We start from the raw sequence: 21,641 nt of genomic DNA, 5'->3' as shown, positions 1-21,641 counted from the left end.
CCATCCCCAACACCTGAAAAGGTCTGGAGACCTTAAAGCCTGGCTGGGCACAGCTCTGGGAGGGTAGGAGGGACTGTGAGCACCTGAGGGATGCAAGGATGCCCCAGAGCCCTGGTTCTCTTTGCTGAGCAACCCTGGCCATGTCCAAGGCCAGGATGGATGGGGCTTGGAGCAACCTGGGCTAGTGGAAGGTGTCCCTGCCCATAGCAGAGGGTGGAATGAGATGAGCTTTAAGGTCCCTCCCAACTCAAACTGTTCCATGATTCCATGATCTTGAACACAGGGAAAAGGATTGATTTACTGGAGCGCTGTGAATCCTAAATTGTCATCTTCCACCCCCTTAAGTTTTTGCCTCCATCGTCTTTAAGTTTTTATGGCAAATTCAAAGAGGTTCTAAGACTAATTAACAAGGGACAGACCTCGCAAGGCTGTGTGGAGGTTCCTGCCTCGTGTGTTTGGCTGCCTTGAAGGGGAAGCCCCAGATTTGGTCCCTTCCAACCCAAACCATTCCGTGACTCTCTGAGCGGAGATGGCAGCCCGGGCAGGGTGTCTGGGGGTGCCAGGGTGCGTGTGTGGGTGAGCAAGGCAGCAAGAGGAGGAACCTTACTGCAGTAGGACTGCTTCTCGTCCGACTTGTCCTTGCAGTGCACAACGCCGTCGCAGGTGCGGCTGAAGTCGATGCAGTCGCCGTTGCCGCACTCAAACTCGTCGTGCACGTTGCAGGTGGAATTCACAGCTGGACAGAGCATGGACACGTCAGCTCTGCCAGCCTGAGATCGGCCTCACCCCCTCCTTTCCTCAGCCCCTCCCACCCCCCTCACCTTTGCAGGTGAAATCCTCCTGCAGGACCCGCTCCCCGCGGCAGGAGCAGTTGACGTGGCCCTTGGGGGTGAGCAGGCACAGGTCCTGGCAGCCGCCGTTGTTCACCCGGCATGGGGACAGCTCGCCTAGGACAGAGGGATGGTGGTCACACCAGGGATGGACCCAGCAGCCCCTGCTCCTTGTCCTCCCTGCTGGGCCAAAGTAGGGATCCCTCCCCAGGCTCTTCCCATGGGGTTACGGAGGGGGTAGGGGGCTGGAGGCACCCGGTCTCCCCACATTTTACAAGGAGATGCCCTGGAAGAACAGGGACAGGGCAAATCCTCTGTGTCTTCAGCCTGCACAGGGTTTGGATATGGACAACTCTGGCGTGAGGGTCATGAGGGGGAAATGACAAGCTGGGAAGGACGATGGGATGGATTCCCAAAGGGCCAGGAAGGACGGTGGGATGGGTTCCTAAAGTTCCCGGAAGGACAGAGAAATGGATTTCCAAAACGCCAGGAAGGATGGTGGGATGGGCTCCCAAAGGACCATGAGGGACAGTGGGATGGGCTCCCAAAGGGCCAGGAAGGACGGTGGGATGGATTCCCCTTCCCCAGACCTGCAGACAGGGTGAGGGGCAGAGGGCAGGGACGCTGCAGGGACAGCAGAGGGTCCTTACAGCTGTCGGTGTCGTTGGCCACGGCGATGATGCCCATGGGCTGCTGGGGGATGTCCACGCGCAGCAGCTTCATGTCGGTGCCGACGTATTTGTTGGCGCGCTGCACGGCCCGGCGCACCCAGTCCGTCCAGAAGATGTAATCACCGTACACGGCCAGGCCAAAGGGGTGCACGGGCTCCGACTTCAGGATCACCTGCCAGCCACAGAATCGTGGAACAGGTTGGGTTGGAAAGGATCTTCAAACTCATCCGGTTCCCACATCCCTGCCATGGGCAGGGACACCTTGCAGGGTTGCTCCAAGCCCCGTCCAACCTGGCCTTGGACACTTCACAGAATCCCTGAGGTTGGAAAAGGTCTCCAAGATCAAGTCCAACCTGTGACCAACCCCCTCCAGAGCACTCCGTGCCAGGTCCAGTTGCTCCTTGGACACCTTCAGGGATGGTGACTCCACCACCTCCCTGGGCAGCCCCTTCCAATGTTTAACAACCCTTTCCATTAAGAAATTCCTTCTCATGTCCAACCTGAACCTCCTCTACTGCAGCTCGAAGCCATGTCCTCACTTCTCAGGGACACAGGCAAACCAGGAGCAGGAGGAACCTGCTGTGGGATGCCCCAAACACACCCAGTGTCCACCCCAGTGGGATGCCTGACCTCCCCAGCCCCAGGAACAGCTCTGCTTCCCTCTGACCACGCTCCAGCCCCAGTCTGGACACTCTCCTCCCCATCTCACTGGCCTCAGACTCACGTGGCGATGGGAGCCGTCGTATTCGCAGCGCTCGATCTTGTCCAGGGTGGCATCAGAGAAGTAAATCTTCTCAGCCTTGTGGTCAATGGCCAACCCGTTGGGCGTCCGTATGTCCTGGTCGATGATGATGAGGACGTTGGCACCAGAGAGGGTGGCTCGCATGATGCTGGGGTGCTGCTCATTCCAGTTGGTCCAGAACATCAGGCTGGGAGGGGACAGACACACAACGCTTTTGGAGCCCCAGCTCAGCCACATCCCTCCACGGCTGGGGGGCTTCCAGAGGCTGGGGGATGGGTGGGACATCATTCCCACATAAAAAGAGTGGGAAGGGGGTGAATGAGGCTGCTGGGACATGTGGCACTCTGTGGATGGGGATGGGATGGGGCATCTGGAGCTGCTTTGGGGTGCTGAAGGATTTGTGAGGGGGGGCGGAGCACAGGGTCTTTCCTCCCTGGGGGTCCAATCCTCTCTGTGCTGGGATCCAGAGCTTCCTTCCCAGTGGAGCGATGTCCACTGCAACCACGTGGACCCCTGGGGGGGCTGGCTGGACACTCAGTGGCCACTCACTTCTGGCACTCGTCCAGCACAAAGGCACGGGGGTGGTCGTCCCCTGACATGGTGATCACGGTCTCCCTCTCGAACGCCCCAAGCCGGCTCTGGTCCACGGTGTGTCGGGTGATGGTGGACGTGGTGTAGCTCGTCCAGTACAGCGTGTCCCAGCCGCGGTGGTACGCCAGCCCCTCCACCGAGCCCACGTCTGGGGGGACAGGTAAGGGTCACACTCAGCCCAGACCCCTGCATGGCCAGCGCTGACCCTGACACTGGGATGTTGAAGTTTTTGCTTTTAATTACAGCCCAAAAATCCCTCGGAGGCTTTGGCTGCTGGGTGGAGACTCAGCGGGGCTGGGGGCTGCACTCAGGGAGGAGCAGAGACCCCTGAGACTCGGGAATCTCGTGGGCAGAGCTCTGCCCTCCCTTGCAGGAAGGCTGAGGGATGGACACCTACAACACACTAAGGACTTGAATTTGGCTCTCAAGCTCCACACCAGCCAGACCTTGCTCCGGGCCCACAGCAGCAGCGCTGGGAAGGGCAGGGTTTCCCTCTGCCAGGGGACAGCTGAGCCCCTGGGGCACAAAGTGACAAGGCAAAGCCTGGTGGGGACCAGGGAGCCCTTCCCAGCTGGGAACTTGAACCATGCACCCATCCTCCCCCCTCATTAGTGCTCAGCAAAGGATTTAATGAGGCGGCTGTGAGAGCTGGGCCGCGCTCTCCCCTCTCAGGGATAAAGCACCTCGAGCGCCGCTGCGAACTCCCTCATTAGCAGCACGTCCAAGGCCCGGGGAGCTCCTGGAGCAGCAACCACAGCTCTTTGAAGCTGCTGCAGGTGCCAATAAACCCAACCAAGTGCAAGGCAAGGGCTGGAGGTGAGGCCAGGGCTGGGCACCCCAAGGGTCAGGGCTCAGGGCGCTGCCTCGGGAGGTGAGTGCAAGCACAGAGTCGATCCCAACTTCGCTGCAGTGCCTGTTTCTAGAGCCATGCCCGCCCGAGCCTCGTGACACGCTCTCTGTGCCACAACGAGCTCTGCAGGCTGCTCCCAGTGCCTGTATCCACTTCCAGAGGCTCCTCAGAAACCTCACAGCTGAGCCTGTACCCACTGCCCCTCCAACAAAACACATTATCCAAGGACCAAAACCCTTCGGGGTGTGGGAGGAGGTGGGGGAGGACAGAGAGAGGGGTCTGAGGGTGGGCACAGAGGGGAGAACCCTGTGCCACTCACTCTCCACAATGGTCTTGCGCCCTGTGCCATCGTCGTTGATCTGCTGGATGTTGCCGAAGTGGATGTCGCTGTAGAAGATGCGGTTGCTGCCCTTGGAGCCGTAGCGGTAATCGAAGGCCAGGGCGATGACGTTCTTCATGTGCTCCGCGTCCTCGAAGGGTTTGATGGGCGCATTGAGGTTGTTCTCATCCGAGAGGTGGATGCTCTTGAGGATGGTGCGCTCCGAGTAGAGCAGGTACCCGTCGTAGTCCCGGCAGCTCACGCCGTCCTCGGACAGCATCCCGTGGGCGCAGGCGCACGTCCTCTGCCCGCCGCCGCGGAACAGGCACAGCTGCTGGCAGCCCCCGTTGTTCTGGGCACAGATGTTGGTGCCTGGTGGGGGGACAGGGGGGATTGGGCAAGGTACTGGGCAGGATGCACCCGCTCGGCCGCTTTCGGCTCTCAGCGCTCCCGGAGGCGGCAGGGACACGGTGATGCATTTGTTTCCATCCCCGTTCCCGATATGAGGAGCTGCCCCCCACGCTTGGACCTACCCTTCTGCCGGGCCCGGTTGAAGACTTTGATGTCCTTGAGCTGCACGCCGATCCCGGTCCGCAGCGACACTGACTCGGTGGCATTGTCCTTGTTGCCTCTTTTGATGGAGCCATTGGCGTGAGTCCTGAAGGAGGACGGAGTCACCGAGTGACCAGCACAGGACCCTTCCCCACCTCACCACAGCACCCACCGGCTCACCCCGCCCTCCACACAGCCCCCAGCCCCCTTGGCACCGCACCTGTCGCTCCAGTAGATGTATTCCTCAAAGACCGACACGGAGAACATGTCCATGTTGTTGCTGGACAGGACGACCTCCCGGTTCTCGCCTGTCTCCAGGTCAATCCGTTCGATCTTGTCTGTCCGGGCGTCGCACCAGTACAGCTTCCCATCCTGCGGGGATGGGAGAACATCCCAGTTGGCCTGGGGGCAGCACCCTCTGCACCTCTGGCAGGATATCCCGGGGTTCAGACCACCCTGGACAACCCTCCTGGAGCCCCAAGGAGGGCAACCATGTCCCCACCAGCAACAGGACATGGCCACAGGGACCCTTGGGACTGGTACCAGATGCTGACTGTACCTCATAGTCCACAGAAATCCCATTGGGCCAACTGATGCTGACGTTGACCAGCACCATCCGCTCGGTGCCGTCCAGGCGCGAGCGCTCGATGCGGGGGTACTGCCCCCACTCCGTCCAGAACAGGTACCTGAGGGGACAGCAGGGACGTCACCGCAGGGACGTCACCAGGAGCAGCATCCTGAGGCCCTTTGGCCATTGGAGTAAAGGACAGACACCACCCCATTCATCCCCCCACACCGGGGCCTCAGTGCAGACTCTGCCCGCTCACAGACTGGGCATCACATCCCCTGCATCTCCAACCCTCCCCACATCCAAACACCGCTCCTCTCCCTGGGGCTCTGTCCAAAGCTGGAGCCAGTCTGGGGAGGCTCTGCTTGGATTTCCAGAGGTACTGGCACCCACCAGCTTCCAAGGGGCTCCCAGGGAGTTCAGCCCATCAGTGAAAGGAGGGTTGAATCCAGGGTTTGGACTCCTTGGTGTGGCAGGAGATGTGTGAGTCCTTCCCTGCTGCGTGCACACCCTACTGTGTCCCCCTCTGCTGGGAGCTGCGCGGGTCTCACCCTGTGCCCACCCTGCGGGTGATGCCCCTCTCTGGGGCGGTGTCTCACCCCTTCTCTGGATGGACTGTGATGGCCCGTGGCTTGTCCAGCCCCTGCGAGATGACCACATAGCGGAAGGACCCGTTCAGCCTGGCCACCTCGATGACATCGAAGCCCTGGTCCGTCCAGTAAATGTTTCCTGCAAGAGGGGACGGTGAACCCCTGGCAAGCCCCGCTGCCCCCGCTGTCCCCAGGTCCAGAGCCCCATCCCACCAGCGATCCAGTCCACAGCGATGCCTTCCACGCGGCCAATGCCGTTGGTCACCACGTCCTCGCGCCACGTCTGGTCCCGCTTGGCTCGACTGATGGTGCTCAGGCCCATGTCCACCCAGTAAATCGTGTCGTTCTCTGAGAGGGACAAGGAGGCAGGAGGGGACGAGTCAGTGACCACCTCTGGTCACTCCAGAGTGGTAAAAACCTGCACCTCAGGGCCCTGAAATCCTGTCCTCTGAGGGGGTGTTCCAGGGCAAAGTGCTGCCAAAGGGAGGGATCTGGTGATGGCCCCTCATGCTCCCCATCCCCCATCCTGCTCCCAGCCCTGCATCACCTGCATGGAAGTCGATTCCCACAGCCAGGGAGGTCCCCGACACCGGCACAAGAGCATCCGACTTGTCGTTGGGGTCCAGGGGAATGCCCCGGATCCCCTCGTGCACCGAGTACAGGAGGAAGGAGCCAACACCTGTGACAGGTGCAGGGACAGTCAGACACATCGCAACACCCACAGGCTGTCCCTCCACCATGGAAAATGTGACAGGGGAGAAGCACGAGCCTGGCAGGGTTCCACAGGCCCAGCATGGACCTCCCTGGGGGCTGCAACCGCCAGGCACAGCCCGTTCCAGGGTCCTGCCCTGCTCCGGGGGGGCACGAGTGAGGCCCCTTCCCACCACCCACCACCCCCACCCCGTGCTGGCAGAGGCTCCGTGGCGCATCTGGGTCAGGGCAGCACTTGTTATTCAGCCCCTGCCCTGACCCAGATGGTGCAGAGCTCTGCCAACCCCCCCACAAAACCGCCCGGAACACTTTGCACACAAACAGCCTTTGAGAGGCCCTGGCAGTGCCCGGGGGGACAGGGGATCTGCAGAGTGAGCGCTGTGCCTGGCCCTGCTCCCGGTGAGCCAAACCCGCTGCCCACAGCGAGGGTCCCACCTCTCCCTAGGGGGGTCCCACCGTGCTGTCCCCCTCCCCTCCTCCCGTGACGCCCTCGGTGGCCGGGCAGTGCCCCATGCTCATCTGGGACAGCCCAGGCAAGGATCATGCTGCCACCTGAGCCCACAACCCCTCCGAGCCCCTCGGTGTCCCTCTGGTCCCCAGCGTTCCCCCGCAGTGACGTGGGATGCAGAGCAGTGGGGAGGAGCAGCTGGAGCGAGGGGTCACCACGCAGGGTGACCACAGTGGCCATGGGGTCTCGCTGCTCCGAGGGGTGGCTCAGGGAGGGGACAGGGACGGGCACACACCTTCACAGGACTGCTGCCCACTCTTGAGGCTGTAGCCCGCCGTGCACATGCAGGAGCGGGAGGTCTCCGAGGTGGGGAGGCAGAGCTGAGAGCAGTCCCCGTTGTTTTGGCTGCAGGGGTTGGTCCCGGCTGTGGCAGAGAGAAGGGGGTGAGGGGCTACGGGGGCCAGGGTGCACCCACCGGGGCTGGGGCAGCTGGGGCAGCACCCACATGAGGTGTGGATGCCCTGCACCAGCCAGCACGGACCTGGCACAAGGGCAAGGGCCAGGCTTGGGCCAGCTGTCAGGGGTGGAGCAGCCACGGAGCGGCCAAGCTGCCGCCCGGCCCTGCGGGGTCTCTGCCCCAGGACCCCACACTGACCTTGCTGGATGCTCTCGTCGTACACCTTCATGTGCATCACCAGCGTGGTGCTGTTGCGCAGCACTGTCACCTCCGTCCCGTCCTTCTTGTTGCAGGTGCCCATCCTCTCGGAGGCCTGGTCAGCCCACCACAGCTTGTCCCCTGCGGGGAGAAGGCAGGAGCATGTGGCAGCGTTCCCCATCCCCCCTCCCACCCCAGCTGAGAGTTCAGGAAGGGCCAGGAGGCAGGGAAAGGTGTCCCCCTTCGCCAGCCCTCACCCATGATGGCCAGGGCGGTGGCCTTGCTCAGCTGGCTCCGCACGGACTCGATCACCTCCAGGTTGCTGCCGTCCAGGTCACACCTGTTGATGGTGCCGTTGCCAGAGCTGATCCAGTACAGTTTGCTCTCCGGGTAGTCGATGGCCAGGCCTGGAAAGGACGGGAATGTCATCGCGCTGGTGGCATGCAGGGACCATCACAGAGCAGGAGGTGGGATGGGATGGGATGGGATGGGATGGGATGGGATGGGATGGGATGGGATGGGATGGGATGGAGACAGTGGGCAGGTGAGGTCACGGTGACCCAGCACAGGACAGCCACCACCCCGCCGAGGAGCCAGAGTGGGGACTTGAGGCTCTGCAGGACAGCAAGGCGAGGTGGGGGACCCTGGGGGACACAGAGGGCTCCGTACCAACAGGTCCCTTCTGGTTGGTGAAGAGGAGCGTGCGGTTGCTGCCGTCCATGTTGGCCACGCTGATGTTGTCCCCATCTGTCCAGTACAGCTTCCTGCAAGGTGAGGGGCCAGTGGGTGAGGGGACACAGTGTCAGCACCCCCCTGCACCCTCCCAGCCCTGCAGAGCCCCTCGCCTGCTCGTGGCACAGCCTGGGCAACCCCACAGCCCCTTGGCCCCACCCAGGAGTGGGTCTGGGCATTGCCAAAGCCCTGGATTGGCACACGCTGGTGGGGGCACACTTGTCACAGCCTGTAAGGACACACAGCACAGCCCCATCCCCTGTCACACACCCTCCTGCATGCTGACACGCAGGGACAGCACCCGTTCTGTCCCCCATCACACGTGTGCACTGTCACACACACACCTGTGCCCGCACACACACCTGTGCCCACACACACCCCTCCTCCCCACCGGACTCACCCCCGCAGCGGGTGCACCACCAGGCAGTGGGGCTTGTCCAGCCCCTGGATCACGGCGTTCTTGAAGGAGCCGTCCAGCCGGGCCACGTTGATCTGCTTCTTGTTGGCATCATAGCTGGTCCAGAAGAGGTTTCTGGAAACCCAATCCACGGAGAGGCCGTGAGCGTTGGGCAGGTCTGCAAGGCAACGGAGACGGGAGCTCATCAGCTGTGAGGACGGGGCTGGGATGATGCTCAGATGAAGAGGAAGGGCTGATCTCAGGGAGATGAAGGCTCTGGAGGGCTGGGGGGTCCCCAGTTCTGGGAGCCCCACACCCACCTGCAGAGACGACGGTCTCCACACCGGTGCCGTTGATGAAGGCTCTCTTGATGGTCTGGGTGCGGACATCTGACCAGTAAATGCGCTGCTCCAAAGCATCGTAGTCCACCACGGTGACGTTGTCAATGTCGGGCACGGTGAAGGAGATGATGTAGTTGTAGTAGGGGTTGTCGATGTCCACGCCCCGGATCTCCATCTGCCGCGCGTACAGCAGGAACTTCTTAAACTCTGCGGGAAGAAGAAGGGCAGCGGTGGGATCTCGGCTCTGGAGCACCTGCTCATCCCCCCGGCCCCCCAGGCAGACCCCTACCATAGCAGGTGGTGTTGTCCTTGTCCAGCTTCATGAGGTGGGGGCAGGCACAGGACAGGGTGCGGTTGTAGTTGATGAGGCAGAGGTGGGAACACGGCCCTTTGCCCCCGTTGGCTTCACAGGGATTAGGAGCTGCAAAGGGGACAGGACTCAGCGACATCCCAGCCCCTGGAGACACCCACCTGGGAAGCCCCAAGAGCTGCAGCCCCCCCAGACCCTGCCTGCCCCATCAAGGAGTTCAGACCATCACCCTCATCACCTGACCAGGCAAAGGGGCAGCCACAGCGATGACAGCAGCCCACATCCAAGTGGGTGTGGGCGCAGACCAAGTGCCAGCACCACCTCCTGTGGTCCCCCCCACCCTGTCCCCCCACCTGCACACCCCCCAGCCTCACCCAGGGGCTGCCGGGAGGGGTGATACACCTGCAGGTCGAAGGGCTGCGTGTTGGTCCTCTGCACCACGGTCACGTTGTGCCCCGTCCACTTGTTGGCCTTGGCCAAGGTGTTGGTGCGCCAGTCGGTCCAGTACACCTCCCCCCCGTAGAGGGTGACGGCGAAGGGGTGGGACAGGTACTCGTGTCCCCGCAGCACCTCGATGTGCCCCGTGCCGTCATATAGGGCTGAGTAGATGGCATCCGACCTGTGCCGGGGGCAGACAACGGTGAGGGAGGTGGGGAGGGGGCACCACAGGGTCTTTAACCCAACAGCAACAGCTGCTGATTTACACCAGGGATCCACGGAGGAGAAAACCCAGAGCAAGGGCTGGCACGTGTTGGAGACACAAACAGACCCCAGAGCGCGAGGGCTTCTCACTCCCAGCCCAGCACAGCGCTGCAGCGAGGAGAAGGTCCAGACTGGGAGGGACAGAGGGGGGAAGACAGAGAGAGGCGTCCTGGCCCTACCTGGCATCGATCCAGAGGATCCTCTTCTCCAGGTAGTCGACCGTGAGCCCATTGGGCCACCCCCCTGAGCCCGTCTCCTTGTGGATGGTGCGTCGGCCCGCGCCGCTCATGGAGGCGGCCTCGATGCGGGGCAGGCTGGCATCCCAGTCCGTCCAGAACAGGATCCTGCCAGGAAGGACAGTGAGCAAGGACAGGAGCCCGTGGCCTCATTCCCCCCATGAGATCCCACAGGTGCTGGCGTGTCCCAGTGAGCGCCGTCCCCTCCTGCCTCACCCATAGCGAGGGTCCAGGGCGATGGCGCGCGGGTGCTCGATGTCCCCGGCCAGCAGCGTGGTCCGCATGGTGCCATCCAGCTTGGCCACCTCGATCTGGTCCAGGTTGCTCTCCACCCAGTAGATGTTGCCGGCGATCCAGTCCACGGCCAGTCCCTCAGGGGTGGCCAGGCCGTACTGAATCACCACCTCGAAGCTGGTCAGAGCTGAGGGGCACAGGGTGAGGGCTCAGGCTGGTGCCCCTTCCCCAGCCCACCCAGCACCACCACCCCCCGAATCCTCAAGCGCTCCACCCAGCTCAGCTGGGGTTGATAGTGGGGAGACATGTCCTCCCCAAACAGGGCCTGAACCATCCCCATCCGTAGTCCAAACCCCAAAAGGCTCAGCCCCCATCCATGGTCCAAACCCCAAAGGGCTCAGCACCCCCTACCCATAGTGCAGACCCCAAAGCTCTCAGCTCCATCCATGGTCAGACCCCAAAGGGCTCAGCTCCATCCATGGTCAGGCCCCAAAGGGCTCAGCCCCCATCCATGGTCAGGCCCCAAAGGGCTCAGCCCCCATCCATGGTCAGACCCCAAAGGGCTCAGCCCCCATCCATGGTCCTGGCACTGGGCTCCTGCGGGAGCAGCACTGATGGAGGGGGGGGTCGTCTCTGTGCCCAGCTGCTGGGCTGCAATTACCAGCAGGGGAGTGCTGGGAATGCTAATTAACTCCTGCATAATGAAAGCAGAACAGGATCCCTATCAGGGCTGTGAGCTTCAGCTGCCACATCACCATGGGGTGCCACAGAATCCCTGACCCCAGACCTGCCCCCCTGCTTTCCCTCCCACCAGCTCCCCCCAGCCCCGGGTTCCACACCCCCATTCTCCAGCAGCTTTCCCCTGTAGATCTTGTCCTCCACCACGTCGGTCCAGTACAGGGAGCTCTGGTTGAGGTGGAAGTCCAGGGCGATGGTGTTGCGCAGCCCGGGCACCAGGACGCTGTAGTCACCCCGGTGCAGGTCGATGCGCCGGATCTCGTGGCGGTTGGAGAAGATGATGAATGGCTTGAAGGGGTCTGGGGGAAGGAGGGTGAGGTCAGAGGGGCAGGGACAAGGCAGGGGACAGCGCACCCAGCCCCAGCCCCACTGCCAGCACACAGACCCCACCAGCACCCAGCCGTGTCCATCAACACAACCCCAGCTCCACGAGAGGACAAACCCCACCTTGAGGCAGCCAGGGGGCTGCTACCAGCCCCTAGTGTCCCCCAAAACACACCCAGGCTGCGGCAGCTCTCGCCGTCGGGCTCCAGCATCCAGCCTTCGTAGCAGGAGCACTTGACATTGTACTTGTCCTGCTCGCACTTCTGGCTGCACTTGAGGTGCTTGGCACAGTAGCTCTGGATCTGGCAGGTCTTGTTATCGGCGCCCAGCTCCATGCCCAGGGGACAGGAGCACACGATGCCCTCGCCAGGGGCCACCGTGCAGTTGTGGCTGCAGCCACCGTTGTTGAGGGAACACTGATCTGCAGGGACAGGACGAGCTCGTCACCTCCTCGTCCCACTCCCAGGTCACCCCGCGTCCCCACGCCTGGCCCCGCGCTCACCGCAGAGCTCGCCCTCGTCGGAGCCGTCGCCGCAGTCGTCGGAGCCGTCGCAGAGCTTCTCGGGGGGCAGGCAGATGGAGGTGTTGTTGGCGCAGGTGTGCGAGGGGGGTTTGCACACCAGGGACTCACAGTTCTCCTCGTCGGAGTTGTCCTCGCAGTCGCTGTCCCCGTCGCAGACCCAGGCCTTGCTGATGCACCGGGCTGACGGGGAGGGGGCGGGGAGGGGGCACAGCAGAAGCAGAAGGGACATTATTCCAGGCATTTCCAGATGTTATCCCAGGCAAGGGGGGTGTGGGGGTGTTTGAGAGCTCCCCAAAAATTGGACCAGAGCTGGCCCAGGCAGAATAGGTCAGGGAGGGCCTGGGCGGGGCACAGGGGGGGCATTGGGGGCTCAGAGGGTCAGCCCCAGAGCTGATGTCCCTCCACACTTGTCCCCAACCCGCCAAAGTGTGTCACAGCCCCTTCCTCAGAGAAGGGGAGAAGGGATCTGAGGATGACACCATCCATCAGGATCCTGGTTCATGGATTGGCCGCTTGTGTTTCCCCATTACCCCGGCACCGAGGACAGCCCATCACCCCCAGGTGGGTTCCCCTTTCCCCTGCTCTCACCCGAGTCCTTGCAGCCGAATTTGACATTGGGGTCGCAGACGTGGGTGACCCCCTCGCAGTTCTTCTCATCGCTGGAGTCCATGCAGTCCGTGTCACCGTCACAGCGCCAGCGCATGGGGATGCACAGCCCGTCCAGCCGGCACTGGAACTCGTCCGTGTGGCAGCCGCCGGGCGGGCGTGTGGCTGTGGGGAGGGCACCGCTCACTGCCTGCACCCCACGGAGCTGGGGGGCTCCGGGAATGGAGGGGGACCAGGCACTCAGCCAACAGGGAAAGAGCTGGAGGCACCCAGAGGCACGGGAGGGGGATCTGGGCACTGAGTGTGGGCTGAGAAGGCGGCAGAATTCCCTGCCTGGAAGCAGGGCGGCTCTGCTCGGGGCAGGGTTTGGCTCTCCGGGCGATGCCTGTGCCTGTGCTGGGGCTCACCCTGGTTGGTGCAGTTGGCGTGGGTCTCGTCGCTGTAGTCACCACAGTCGTTGTCCCCGTCACAGGTCCAGTGCACGGGGATGCAGCGCCCGCTGTTGCACTTGAACTGGTTGCTGGAGCACGAGTGGCTGCAGCCGGCCTCGTCACTGTTGTCCCCACAGTCGTTGTCTGGAGAGGGAAGGGGGGGCGGGCAGGGGGTCAGCAGGTGGCCAGCCAGAAGGGGACTGGCAGGAGGGAGGACAGCAGAGACCCCTCGCCGGGGGAAGCGGGGAACAACAGGGAGCGGACAGACCCCACTGGCAGACGGGACGTGGGGTGACAGCAGCCCCTCAGCACTGGCGGAGGGACCCCCGCCATGGGCTGAAGACCCCCGGCCCTCCCTCCTCCCCCTTGCCACAGCACCAGCAGTGCACAGAGAAAATGAAACACAGAAACTGCATAGATCAGCCATGAACCTGGGGGGCTGCAGGCGCCCGGCACCATGGGGAGCTCCACTCCAGGGGGAGCAGGGCTGGGGGACGGGCGCTCCTTTGGGGGTGCACCCATGGGGAGGGGGGCTGGGACAGCCAATTGGGGGGCTCAGATTGCCCGGAGGAAACCCCCGTACCCGCTGTGGGCAGGGAGAGGTTTGGTCTGAGGGTACCTGGATACTGGCAATGCAGCCCCTCCGCCCGCCCGGCATGGGGGACCTGGCCTGGGGACCACCACAGGGCTCCACTGTGGATGTCCCACTCGAGACTGGTCAAGGGGATTTGCCTCCTGGTGCCTCAGGATGGGCACAAGGATGATGGCACTGATGGGGACAATGGCACTGATGGGGATGATGGCACTGACGTGGATGATGGTACTGATGGGGACAATGGCACTGGTGAGTATGATGGCATTATGGGGACAGTGGCACTGATGGGGATGGTGGCACTGATAGGGACTGTGGCACTGACAGGGACTATGACACTGATAGGGACAATGGCACTGATGGAGACAATGGCATTGATGGGGACAGTGGCACTGATGGTGACGATGGCACTGATGGAGACAATGGCATTGATGGGGACAATGGCACTGCCAGCTGCCACGTGGCCTCACCAGCAGCTCAGCTCCTGCACCTGCAGCCCTTGACCTCTCCAGGCTCCCACCAAGAGGAGCTTCCCAAGTGGCTCTGCTCGGTGAGCTGGGAGGAACAGCAGCTCCCTGGAACCTGGCACATCCCTCCTGCTGCTGGGGAGCATGGGGGACACTGCTGGAGAGGCACAGGGCCATGGCTGGAGAGGATGGGGTCATTGCCAGAGGCACAGGGCCATGGCTAGAGAGGATAAGGGCATTGCCAGAGGCACAGAACCATGGCTAGAGAGGATAAGGGCATTGCCAGAGGCACAGAGCCATGGCTGGAGAGGCTTGGGGCATCACCAGAGGCACCAGGGGCATTGCTGGAGGCACAGGGCCATGGCTGGAGGATGAGGGCATTGCCAGAGACACAGGGGGCATTGCTGGAGGCACCAGGGCCATGGCTGGAGAGGCTTGGGGCATCACCAGAGGCACCAGGGGCATCACCAGAGGCACAGGAGGCAGTGCCAGAGAGGACGGGGGGCATTGCCAGTGTCCGGAGCAGCAGCCCCTGGGGCTCACAGCCCCTCTGGAGGGGCCAGGTCTGGGGGCTCAGGGGGCCAGGTGGGGGTCTGGTGCATGTTGATCTATGCACTAACCGGTAGGCTTTGGACAGTTCTTTTCGTCAGAGCCATCCCCACAATCTTTTTCTGAAACACAGAACCACCAGACAGGAGCGTGGGCACGGTGACAAACACAACACGCCACGGTGACAAACACGGCACACGCACAGCGGGCGGCACAGAGACACCGGGACGTGGACACGGACACGGACACGGACACGGACACACAGAGGCACCGGGCAGCCCGGGAGGCGAGACCAGAAGCAGCGCAGGGTGCTGGGGGAGCGGGGGGCAGCCAGGATGGGGGGACCCTCATGGTGCTGCAGCTCCTGCCCTGAGCACCTGGCGAGGCTCGGGGCTGCACAAGGGGCTCCACGCCATGGCCTGGCTGCCACGGTGGGGGATCCCAGGAGAATGGACCAGCCCTTGGCAGGGCCAGCTCCAAGGGAGCTCAGGAAGACTTCAGGGAGAGTCCGGCACCCACAGCTCTGCTCAGCCAGGCACCAGTGTCTCGCCTGCTCTGAAGCCACTAATTATTCCTAACAAGGCAGAGCGGCTCAAAGACTGAAATAAACTTGTGGGAAAGGAAAGGAAAGCAACCTTGGGGCAAAGGCTCTGTCCCAGGCCTGGCCCTGGAAAGATCTGAGGGCCGATGGGAGCTGGCTGGGAGAGCTCTCCTGCCTTGCCTGGGGCCGCGGGACCTGGATCAGCCCTGCCGGCAGCTCTGGCCATGCTACGCTTGGTTCCAGCACCAGGGCAGAGTTTGGAAACCTTGGAAAGGATGCCAAGGTCTGGAACAATCCCTGCCAGGTTATTCCTGTGGCACTCCCTGCCCCAGCACAGCCAAGGGAAATACGGGGCTGGGGGCTGTGGGATGGGCTCAGCTTTGGATCACGCCCGCTCCCTTTGGGGCTTGGGCTCTGCCCTTCAGCACATGCTGAGAACTGGCCCAAATTGCCAAAATGGGGTCCCTGCCAGGCTGCACCCCCGCCTCGGGTCTCGCCGTCCCCTCGGGAGCACGGTGGGGCCGGGTCCTCACCGTTGTCACAGCGCCAGTTGATGTTGATGCAGCGCCCATTGTTGCAGGTGAACTGCGTCAGGGGGAAGCAGGTCGGGTAGGCTGCAGAGGAGGCAGAGGCACCGTCAGCATGGGGGACACCCCATGTCCACCCCAACAGCCCTGCGGAGCACCCCAGTGCCCCCAGTGCTCCCAGTCCCGGCTCACCACATGAGGCGGACTCGTCGGAGCGGTCCCCGCAGTCATCGTCCAGGTCACACGTCCAGGAGATGGGGATGCAGCGGCCGCTGGCGCAGGAGAACTGGTTGGGGGAGCAGGTCCGGGCTGGCCAGGAGGGACAGATGGAGTGTTAGTGGCCCTTGTTTTGTCAGGGGAAGGTGGGGAACAACCCCCAGGCTCCTGCGAGGCCCAGGTGCGAAGCTGAAGTGCAGGCACATGCGAGACCCCAAACCTCAGGCTGCAGCCAAGGTGGGTGCAGGCCCATGCGAGACCCCAAAACCTCAGGCTGTGGCTCAGCACAGGCTCTCCCGCGACTCCCTGAGGACGAGGCAGGGTCCTCACCTGAGCAGGTGGAGTTGGACTCGTCCTCGTTGTTCCCGCAGTCGTTGTCCCCGTCGCAGAGCCAGCGGTTGGGGATGCAGCGGTTGTTCTTGCACTTGAAGCGGTCCGAAGGGCAGGTGTGCTGGTCTGCGGGGAGAAAACACACTCAGGACCTGCCCCTCATCCCAGCCCATCCCTCCTCTACATCTAACAAAGAGAAAAACTGGGACAGAAAAGGGCTGGAGCCTTAAACTTAGGATCAGAATCTCAATCAACATCGTCCTCCTATACCCCCTCCTCTCCTCGAGCTGGAGAGGGGACAGAGGGCTCCTGGCTGTCTGACCTTGCCCCAACCCTGCCCCCACATCTGGGGGAGCCTCAGCCCCAATCCCAGCGCGCAGGAGGGGTCACGCACGGCAGAGCTCGGGGGCTTCGTCGCTGTTGTCCAGGCAGTCGTTGTCCCCGTCGCACTTCCAGCGCTCCTGGATGCAGCGGTTGTTCTTGCAGGCGAACTCCCCGGGCTGGCACTGCGGCGGGGGGATGTACGACGGGTTGGCTGCCAAGGAGAAAGCACAGGCAGGATTTTATCCAGGTGACCAAGCGCAGCTTCCCGTGGGAAAAGGGGGTCCCCACGAGGATCCCAGCCTACCCTGGCAGGTGACAGAGTCCGGCCCCAGGATCTGGTCCTCGGCACAGGCGCACTGGCGGCCCCGGGGGGTGGCCAGGCACAGGCTGCTGCAGCCCCCGTTGTTGACACGGCATTTGTTGGAGCCCACTGTGGAGGCAAAAGGGTGAGGAGATGGCACCTCAGTGCCCAGGGGCTGCTGCAGACCCAGGGGGGTGCTGGGTGCCCCCGGCCCCCTGGCCTCCCACAGTTGGAATCCATCTGGAGACCCCAGGGCAGGCCACGGGGACCCCTCAGGGGACACAGAGCCTGATGGAATCAGGGTGGAAAAAAGAGGGGAAGGCCGGAAGGGCAAGGCACGAGCAACAGGAAAGCAAAACAAGGAGCACGGGGATGGCTGGAAGGAAGCAAAACCGGGTGGGGGGCTGCTTAGGCAGCTCAGACTCACCCCCCAGCCCCACCCCTCCAACCCCAGCCCCCCGCGCCCTCGCACCTTGCTGCTGCTGCGCGTCGTACATGCGGATCTCGAAGATGGGCGGGCGCTCGTTGCGGAGCAGGCTCACGGCCTTGGAGGCCTGGTCCAGCCGGTAGATGCTGCCGCTGCGGTACTCGGTCCAGAACAGGAAGTTGCTGTAGTGGCACAGCCCGAAGGCGTGGTTCAGCTCCGGGCCCTCGTACACGATCTGGGGAGGCGGAGAGGCTCCGTTAGCTGGGATGGGCACTCGGAGACACGGACAGGGTGATGGAAGGGGAGAGGAGAGAGGCCGCAGCTCGGCTGCCCCAGCGCTGTGGGTGGTCAGTGTCCCAGGGCCACGGGACCCCCACTCGCCTTCCGCTCGGTGCCGTTGAGATAAACCATCTCGATGCGGTCGTAGAAAGCATCCACCCAGTACAGGATCTTGGCCGGGATGTCCAGGCTCAGCCCGTTGGGCCACAGGACGGTCTTGGAGGTGATGAAGATGTTGCGGTTGGAACCATCCATCCAGGCCCTCTCAATCTTGCCCCTCTTGCTGTCCTTGGGATCCTCCTCCCAGTCCGTCCAGTACATCCACCTGCCACGGACACTAAGCTGAGCCCTGGCCTGGCCACCACAAGACCCAACCACATCCCGGTGGCCGTGGCCCCACCAGCCAGCCCTGCCCACCCGGGCACCCGCACCCGTTCAGGGGGTCCACCACGATGGCGCGGGGGTGCGTCATCTTCCCCTCGATCAGCGTCTTCCGCGTCTGGGCGGCCTTTTCCAGCCGTGCCACGCTGATGGTCTTCTTGGGGCCGTCGTCTGTCCAGTACAGGTTGTTCCCCATCCAGTCCACGGCAATCCCTTCCACGTTGTGGATGCCTTTGGGGGAAAAGCGGAACGGGTTCATCACCGGCAAGGAGGTGAAAAGAGGAAGCAACAGCCCCGACTGGTGCCTGATCCTGACCCAAACCGATTGGGATGACGGACACAGGGGCACAGGCCCGGCCCCCCAGCCACGCACCGTCCTTCAGGATGGTCTCCCGCTCCGTGCCGTCAATCTTCTGGCGCCCGATGAGGTAGCTGGTGGTGTCAGCGAAGTAGATGAAGCCGGTCTCAGCGTGGAAGTCCAGAGCCCGGGGGTTCATGAGGTTCTCGATGGGGATCATGTGCTCGTCTGGCACCTTGGCGCCCATGTCCATCCCGCGGATGATGCCAGGACGTCCCTTCCCATACACCAGGAACAGCTCGTGCTCAGGCTCTGTGGAGACACAGGGACAGCCATGGCCACCAGTCGGGCCAGGGCAGTGCCATGGGGGTGGCACGTGGCACCGGGGCTGTTGTGGGGTCAGAGAACACGAGCCCATGGCTCCAGCCCCTCGCCCCCCGTATTCCCCCCAGGAAGGCCAGCACTCACTTTTGCAGGACTTCCCATCGCTGCCCAGACTGAACCCGGAGCGGCAGCGGCAAGTCCGGCTCTTGTGGCTGTTCCCAAGCAGGCAGATGTCCGAGCAGCCTCCCGGCTTCCCAAACTGATCTGGTTCGCAGGCATGGCTCCGAACTGCAACACAGAGAGGGGCTGCAGCACCTGGGGGCACCGGAGTGGCACTGGGAGCACGGGGGGGGGGGACAGGGGGGGACAGGGACATGGGGCTGCAGTGCCCGGGGGCATCAGAGCGGCAGAGGGAGCACGGGGTGGGGACAAGGACACGGGGCTGCAGTGCCCAGGGGCATCAGAGCGGCACAGGGAGCACGGGGCAGGGACAGGGACATGGGGCTGCAGTGCCCAGGGGCATCAGAGCGGCACCGGGAGCACGGGTGGGACAGGGACACGGGGATGTGGGGATGCTCTCATGGGTCCTCCCTGGGTTTTAGGGGGATCATTCCTCCCGGGAGCTCCTGGCCAGTCAGAGAAGGGCTGAGCACTGCACAGGACAGGGCAGAGGTGGGAAAGGATTTTCCCATGGGAAGGATCCCCAGGGAGAAGCCAGCATGTCCCAGCACAGCACCACAGCCACAGGGCCACGCTGCCCCATCCTGCTGCACCGGCGGGACAAGCCCCGGAGCGGGGACAGCCAGCACCACCCGGAGAGCCCCTTAATCACACTCCTTCCCCGCTCAGAAATCTCCTGATTAATTTTATAGTCTGGAAAATGCCGAGCAGGCTGCAGACACTAAGAGGATTTTAAAGGAGTAAATTGATTAACTGCAGGAAGGTGCTGGTGGCGGTGGAGCGGGCAGGCAGGGATGGATGCAGGGAGGGGTCGGCGCAGCACCGGAGCCTTTCAACTCCCTGGAAATCCCTTGGTGCTTGGGAGCACTGGGGTGAACGTGCTGGCAGTGGGGACAGAGAGTGGGACCATTAATATTTTAGGATGCCACATCTGCTCTGCACTCTCCATGATCCATCAGCCGTGTAGCGCAGCGCTCACAGGAGGAGATGCAGCGAGAGCAGGAAAGGGGGGCACCCCAGGGTGTTCAGCAGCCCCCAGTGACCTGGGGAGCAGGAATCCTCAAATCTTTGAGGTTGGAAAAGACCTCCAAGATCATCCAGTCCAACCTGTGACCAATCCCCACCTTGTCAACCCAACCAGAGCACCACATCCAGCCATTCCTTGGACACCCCCAGCGATGGGGACTCCACCACCTCCTTGGGCAGCCCCTTCCAAAGCCTGACCACCCTTTCCATGGCAAAATTCTTCCTGAAATCCCACCCAAGCCCTTCACTGAGGAACCAGGGAGATGTTACTCCCAAGTCGGGGTCCCACCTGTGGGCTGGCGCCGCTGGTGGTAGATGTGCAGCGCTCCGCCCTTGTCCACCCGTGTCACCACCTGGTACTCGGTGCTGTTGAAGCGGTTGACGCGGATGACGCTGGTTTTCTGCTGGGCGTTGGCGTTGTCAGAGTTGGTGGCGTACAGGTAGTTCTCAAAGACCGTCAGCCCGTACAGGTGTTCGATCTGGAAGGGTGTCCACAAGGATTTAGGAGTTGTGAGAGCCGGGCTCCGCAACGCACAAAACCCCTGGTCCCACCCCATGGCTCTTGTCCATCAGTGTGGTCTTGTCCACCACTGGCACAAGATGACCCTCGGCAGGACCATGCCCAGTGCTCAGCATGTTCTTACTGGCCCAGTAAAGCCACAACTGCAGGCCAGTGGCACCCAGGACACGAGCTCCGACACCAGTCCTCTCCCTTGACCCCACCCTGCCCCAAACCTGCTCACCAGGATGCCCTGGATGATGGTGTGCCTGTTCTTGCCCTCATAGTCCACCACCTCGATGTAGTCCAGGTAGGCATCAGCCCAGTACACCAGCCGGTTCACCAGGTCCAGGGTGATGCCATGCGGGAAGACGATCTTGCTGTCCACCAGCTTGGTGCGGTTCTGCCCGTCCATGTCGCAGCGCTCCACCTTGGGGATCTGCCCGTAGTCAGTGAAGAACACCTTGCTGTGAGAGAAGAGCAGAGGAGCGAGCTCAGAGCCGGGGTGGCACTTTCACCCCTGGCAGAGGGAGGATACGGATGTGTGGATCCCCGCAGGGACGGCTGGGGGCTGGCACAGAGCACCCGGGAGCATCAGATGTGTTGGTGTCACCGGAGGAGGCCCACGTGAGGTTGTAGATGTTAAAACACAACCTGAGGCAGCTGCCTGTGCATCCCAGAGCTCCCGGCACGGTGCTTCCCAGCACAGCACAGCAGAGCCAGGGATGAGCACTGCCACCACAGAGCCCAAGGGACTTAACTCAGTCACCTGTGGGGCTTGTCTGCACCAGCCCTGCTCAAGCTTGGAGTCTCTCTCCAGGATCCTCTGCGATATTTGTTTGTTTACATTAAATACTCCCAATTTTCTGCTCAATAACACCAGCTTTTTCCATCTGAGCCAGGAGGGAAGTGCCCATCAGGAAAGCAGCTGGTGAGGGGGGAGTTTTCCTCTTGACTGGTTACTCTGCTCTGCCCACCATGGCCTCGGCCACAGCAGCTCGCAGCTCCTGGGGCCTGGCAGCTGCCAGGTGTGCCCTGAGCTGCTCCCATGATTCAGCATCCTGGCATCCCCATCCTCGGGGCTGTGCAGAAGGCGGCAGCTGGACCCACAGGCACCAGGGAGCTGCTCCGGCCACGCACAGAGCCGACTGCTCCGGCTCCCAAAAGCTGGAGCAAAGCTGTGACCACGCTGTGTGGCACGAGCTGGAAGCAGCAGCTTATCCCAGAGCTGGGCCAGGTGTGTCCCGCAGGACTGAGCCCTGCAGAGCTGGTGGGAAGC

The 21,641-nt window shown here is 62.7% G+C and overlaps 1 protein-coding gene across 3 annotated transcripts in view; it reads right to left on the bottom strand.

Annotated features, from left to right (window-relative positions):
• The window catches only part of LRP1 (LDL receptor related protein 1), a 79,049-nt gene that overhangs the window by 19,909 nt on the left and 37,499 nt on the right, over positions 1-21,641 (bottom strand). For all 3 annotated transcript variants that reach the window (XM_048327418.1, XM_048327419.1, XM_048327420.1), the window contains exons 8-46: positions 20,607-20,829; positions 20,153-20,342; positions 18,802-18,945; positions 18,409-18,645; positions 18,086-18,266; positions 17,757-17,979; positions 17,421-17,610; positions 16,952-17,077; positions 16,718-16,858; positions 16,324-16,449; positions 15,970-16,086; positions 15,784-15,864; positions 13,078-13,245; positions 12,653-12,835; positions 12,044-12,244; positions 11,717-11,962; positions 11,319-11,516; positions 10,462-10,666; positions 10,189-10,353; positions 9,682-9,926; positions 9,287-9,418; positions 8,977-9,204; positions 8,660-8,834; positions 8,197-8,291; positions 7,785-7,934; positions 7,528-7,668; positions 7,168-7,296; positions 6,261-6,392; positions 5,927-6,061; positions 5,723-5,852; positions 5,115-5,241; positions 4,776-4,927; positions 4,537-4,661; positions 4,004-4,375; positions 2,793-2,982; positions 2,226-2,430; positions 1,481-1,673; positions 822-947; positions 608-736 (exon numbers count right to left, since the gene is read on the bottom strand). In XM_048327418.1, the coding sequence (XP_048183375.1) occupies positions 608-736; positions 822-947; positions 1,481-1,673; positions 2,226-2,430; positions 2,793-2,982; positions 4,004-4,375; positions 4,537-4,661; positions 4,776-4,927; positions 5,115-5,241; positions 5,723-5,852; positions 5,927-6,061; positions 6,261-6,392; positions 7,168-7,296; positions 7,528-7,668; positions 7,785-7,934; positions 8,197-8,291; positions 8,660-8,834; positions 8,977-9,204; positions 9,287-9,418; positions 9,682-9,926; positions 10,189-10,353; positions 10,462-10,666; positions 11,319-11,516; positions 11,717-11,962; positions 12,044-12,244; positions 12,653-12,835; positions 13,078-13,245; positions 15,784-15,864; positions 15,970-16,086; positions 16,324-16,449; positions 16,718-16,858; positions 16,952-17,077; positions 17,421-17,610; positions 17,757-17,979; positions 18,086-18,266; positions 18,409-18,645; positions 18,802-18,945; positions 20,153-20,342; positions 20,607-20,829 (6,656 nt within the window). The remainder of the gene's footprint in view (positions 1-607; positions 737-821; positions 948-1,480; positions 1,674-2,225; positions 2,431-2,792; positions 2,983-4,003; positions 4,376-4,536; positions 4,662-4,775; positions 4,928-5,114; positions 5,242-5,722; positions 5,853-5,926; positions 6,062-6,260; positions 6,393-7,167; positions 7,297-7,527; positions 7,669-7,784; positions 7,935-8,196; positions 8,292-8,659; positions 8,835-8,976; positions 9,205-9,286; positions 9,419-9,681; positions 9,927-10,188; positions 10,354-10,461; positions 10,667-11,318; positions 11,517-11,716; positions 11,963-12,043; positions 12,245-12,652; positions 12,836-13,077; positions 13,246-15,783; positions 15,865-15,969; positions 16,087-16,323; positions 16,450-16,717; positions 16,859-16,951; positions 17,078-17,420; positions 17,611-17,756; positions 17,980-18,085; positions 18,267-18,408; positions 18,646-18,801; positions 18,946-20,152; positions 20,343-20,606; positions 20,830-21,641) is intronic.

This window comes from Corvus hawaiiensis, chromosome 24 (assembly GCF_020740725.1).
Source record: "Corvus hawaiiensis isolate bCorHaw1 chromosome 24, bCorHaw1.pri.cur, whole genome shotgun sequence".
NCBI lineage: Eukaryota > Metazoa > Chordata > Aves > Passeriformes > Corvidae > Corvus > Corvus hawaiiensis.
The sequence above is the reverse complement of the archived record's forward strand: the minus strand, read 5'-3'. Positions and strand labels throughout refer to the sequence as shown.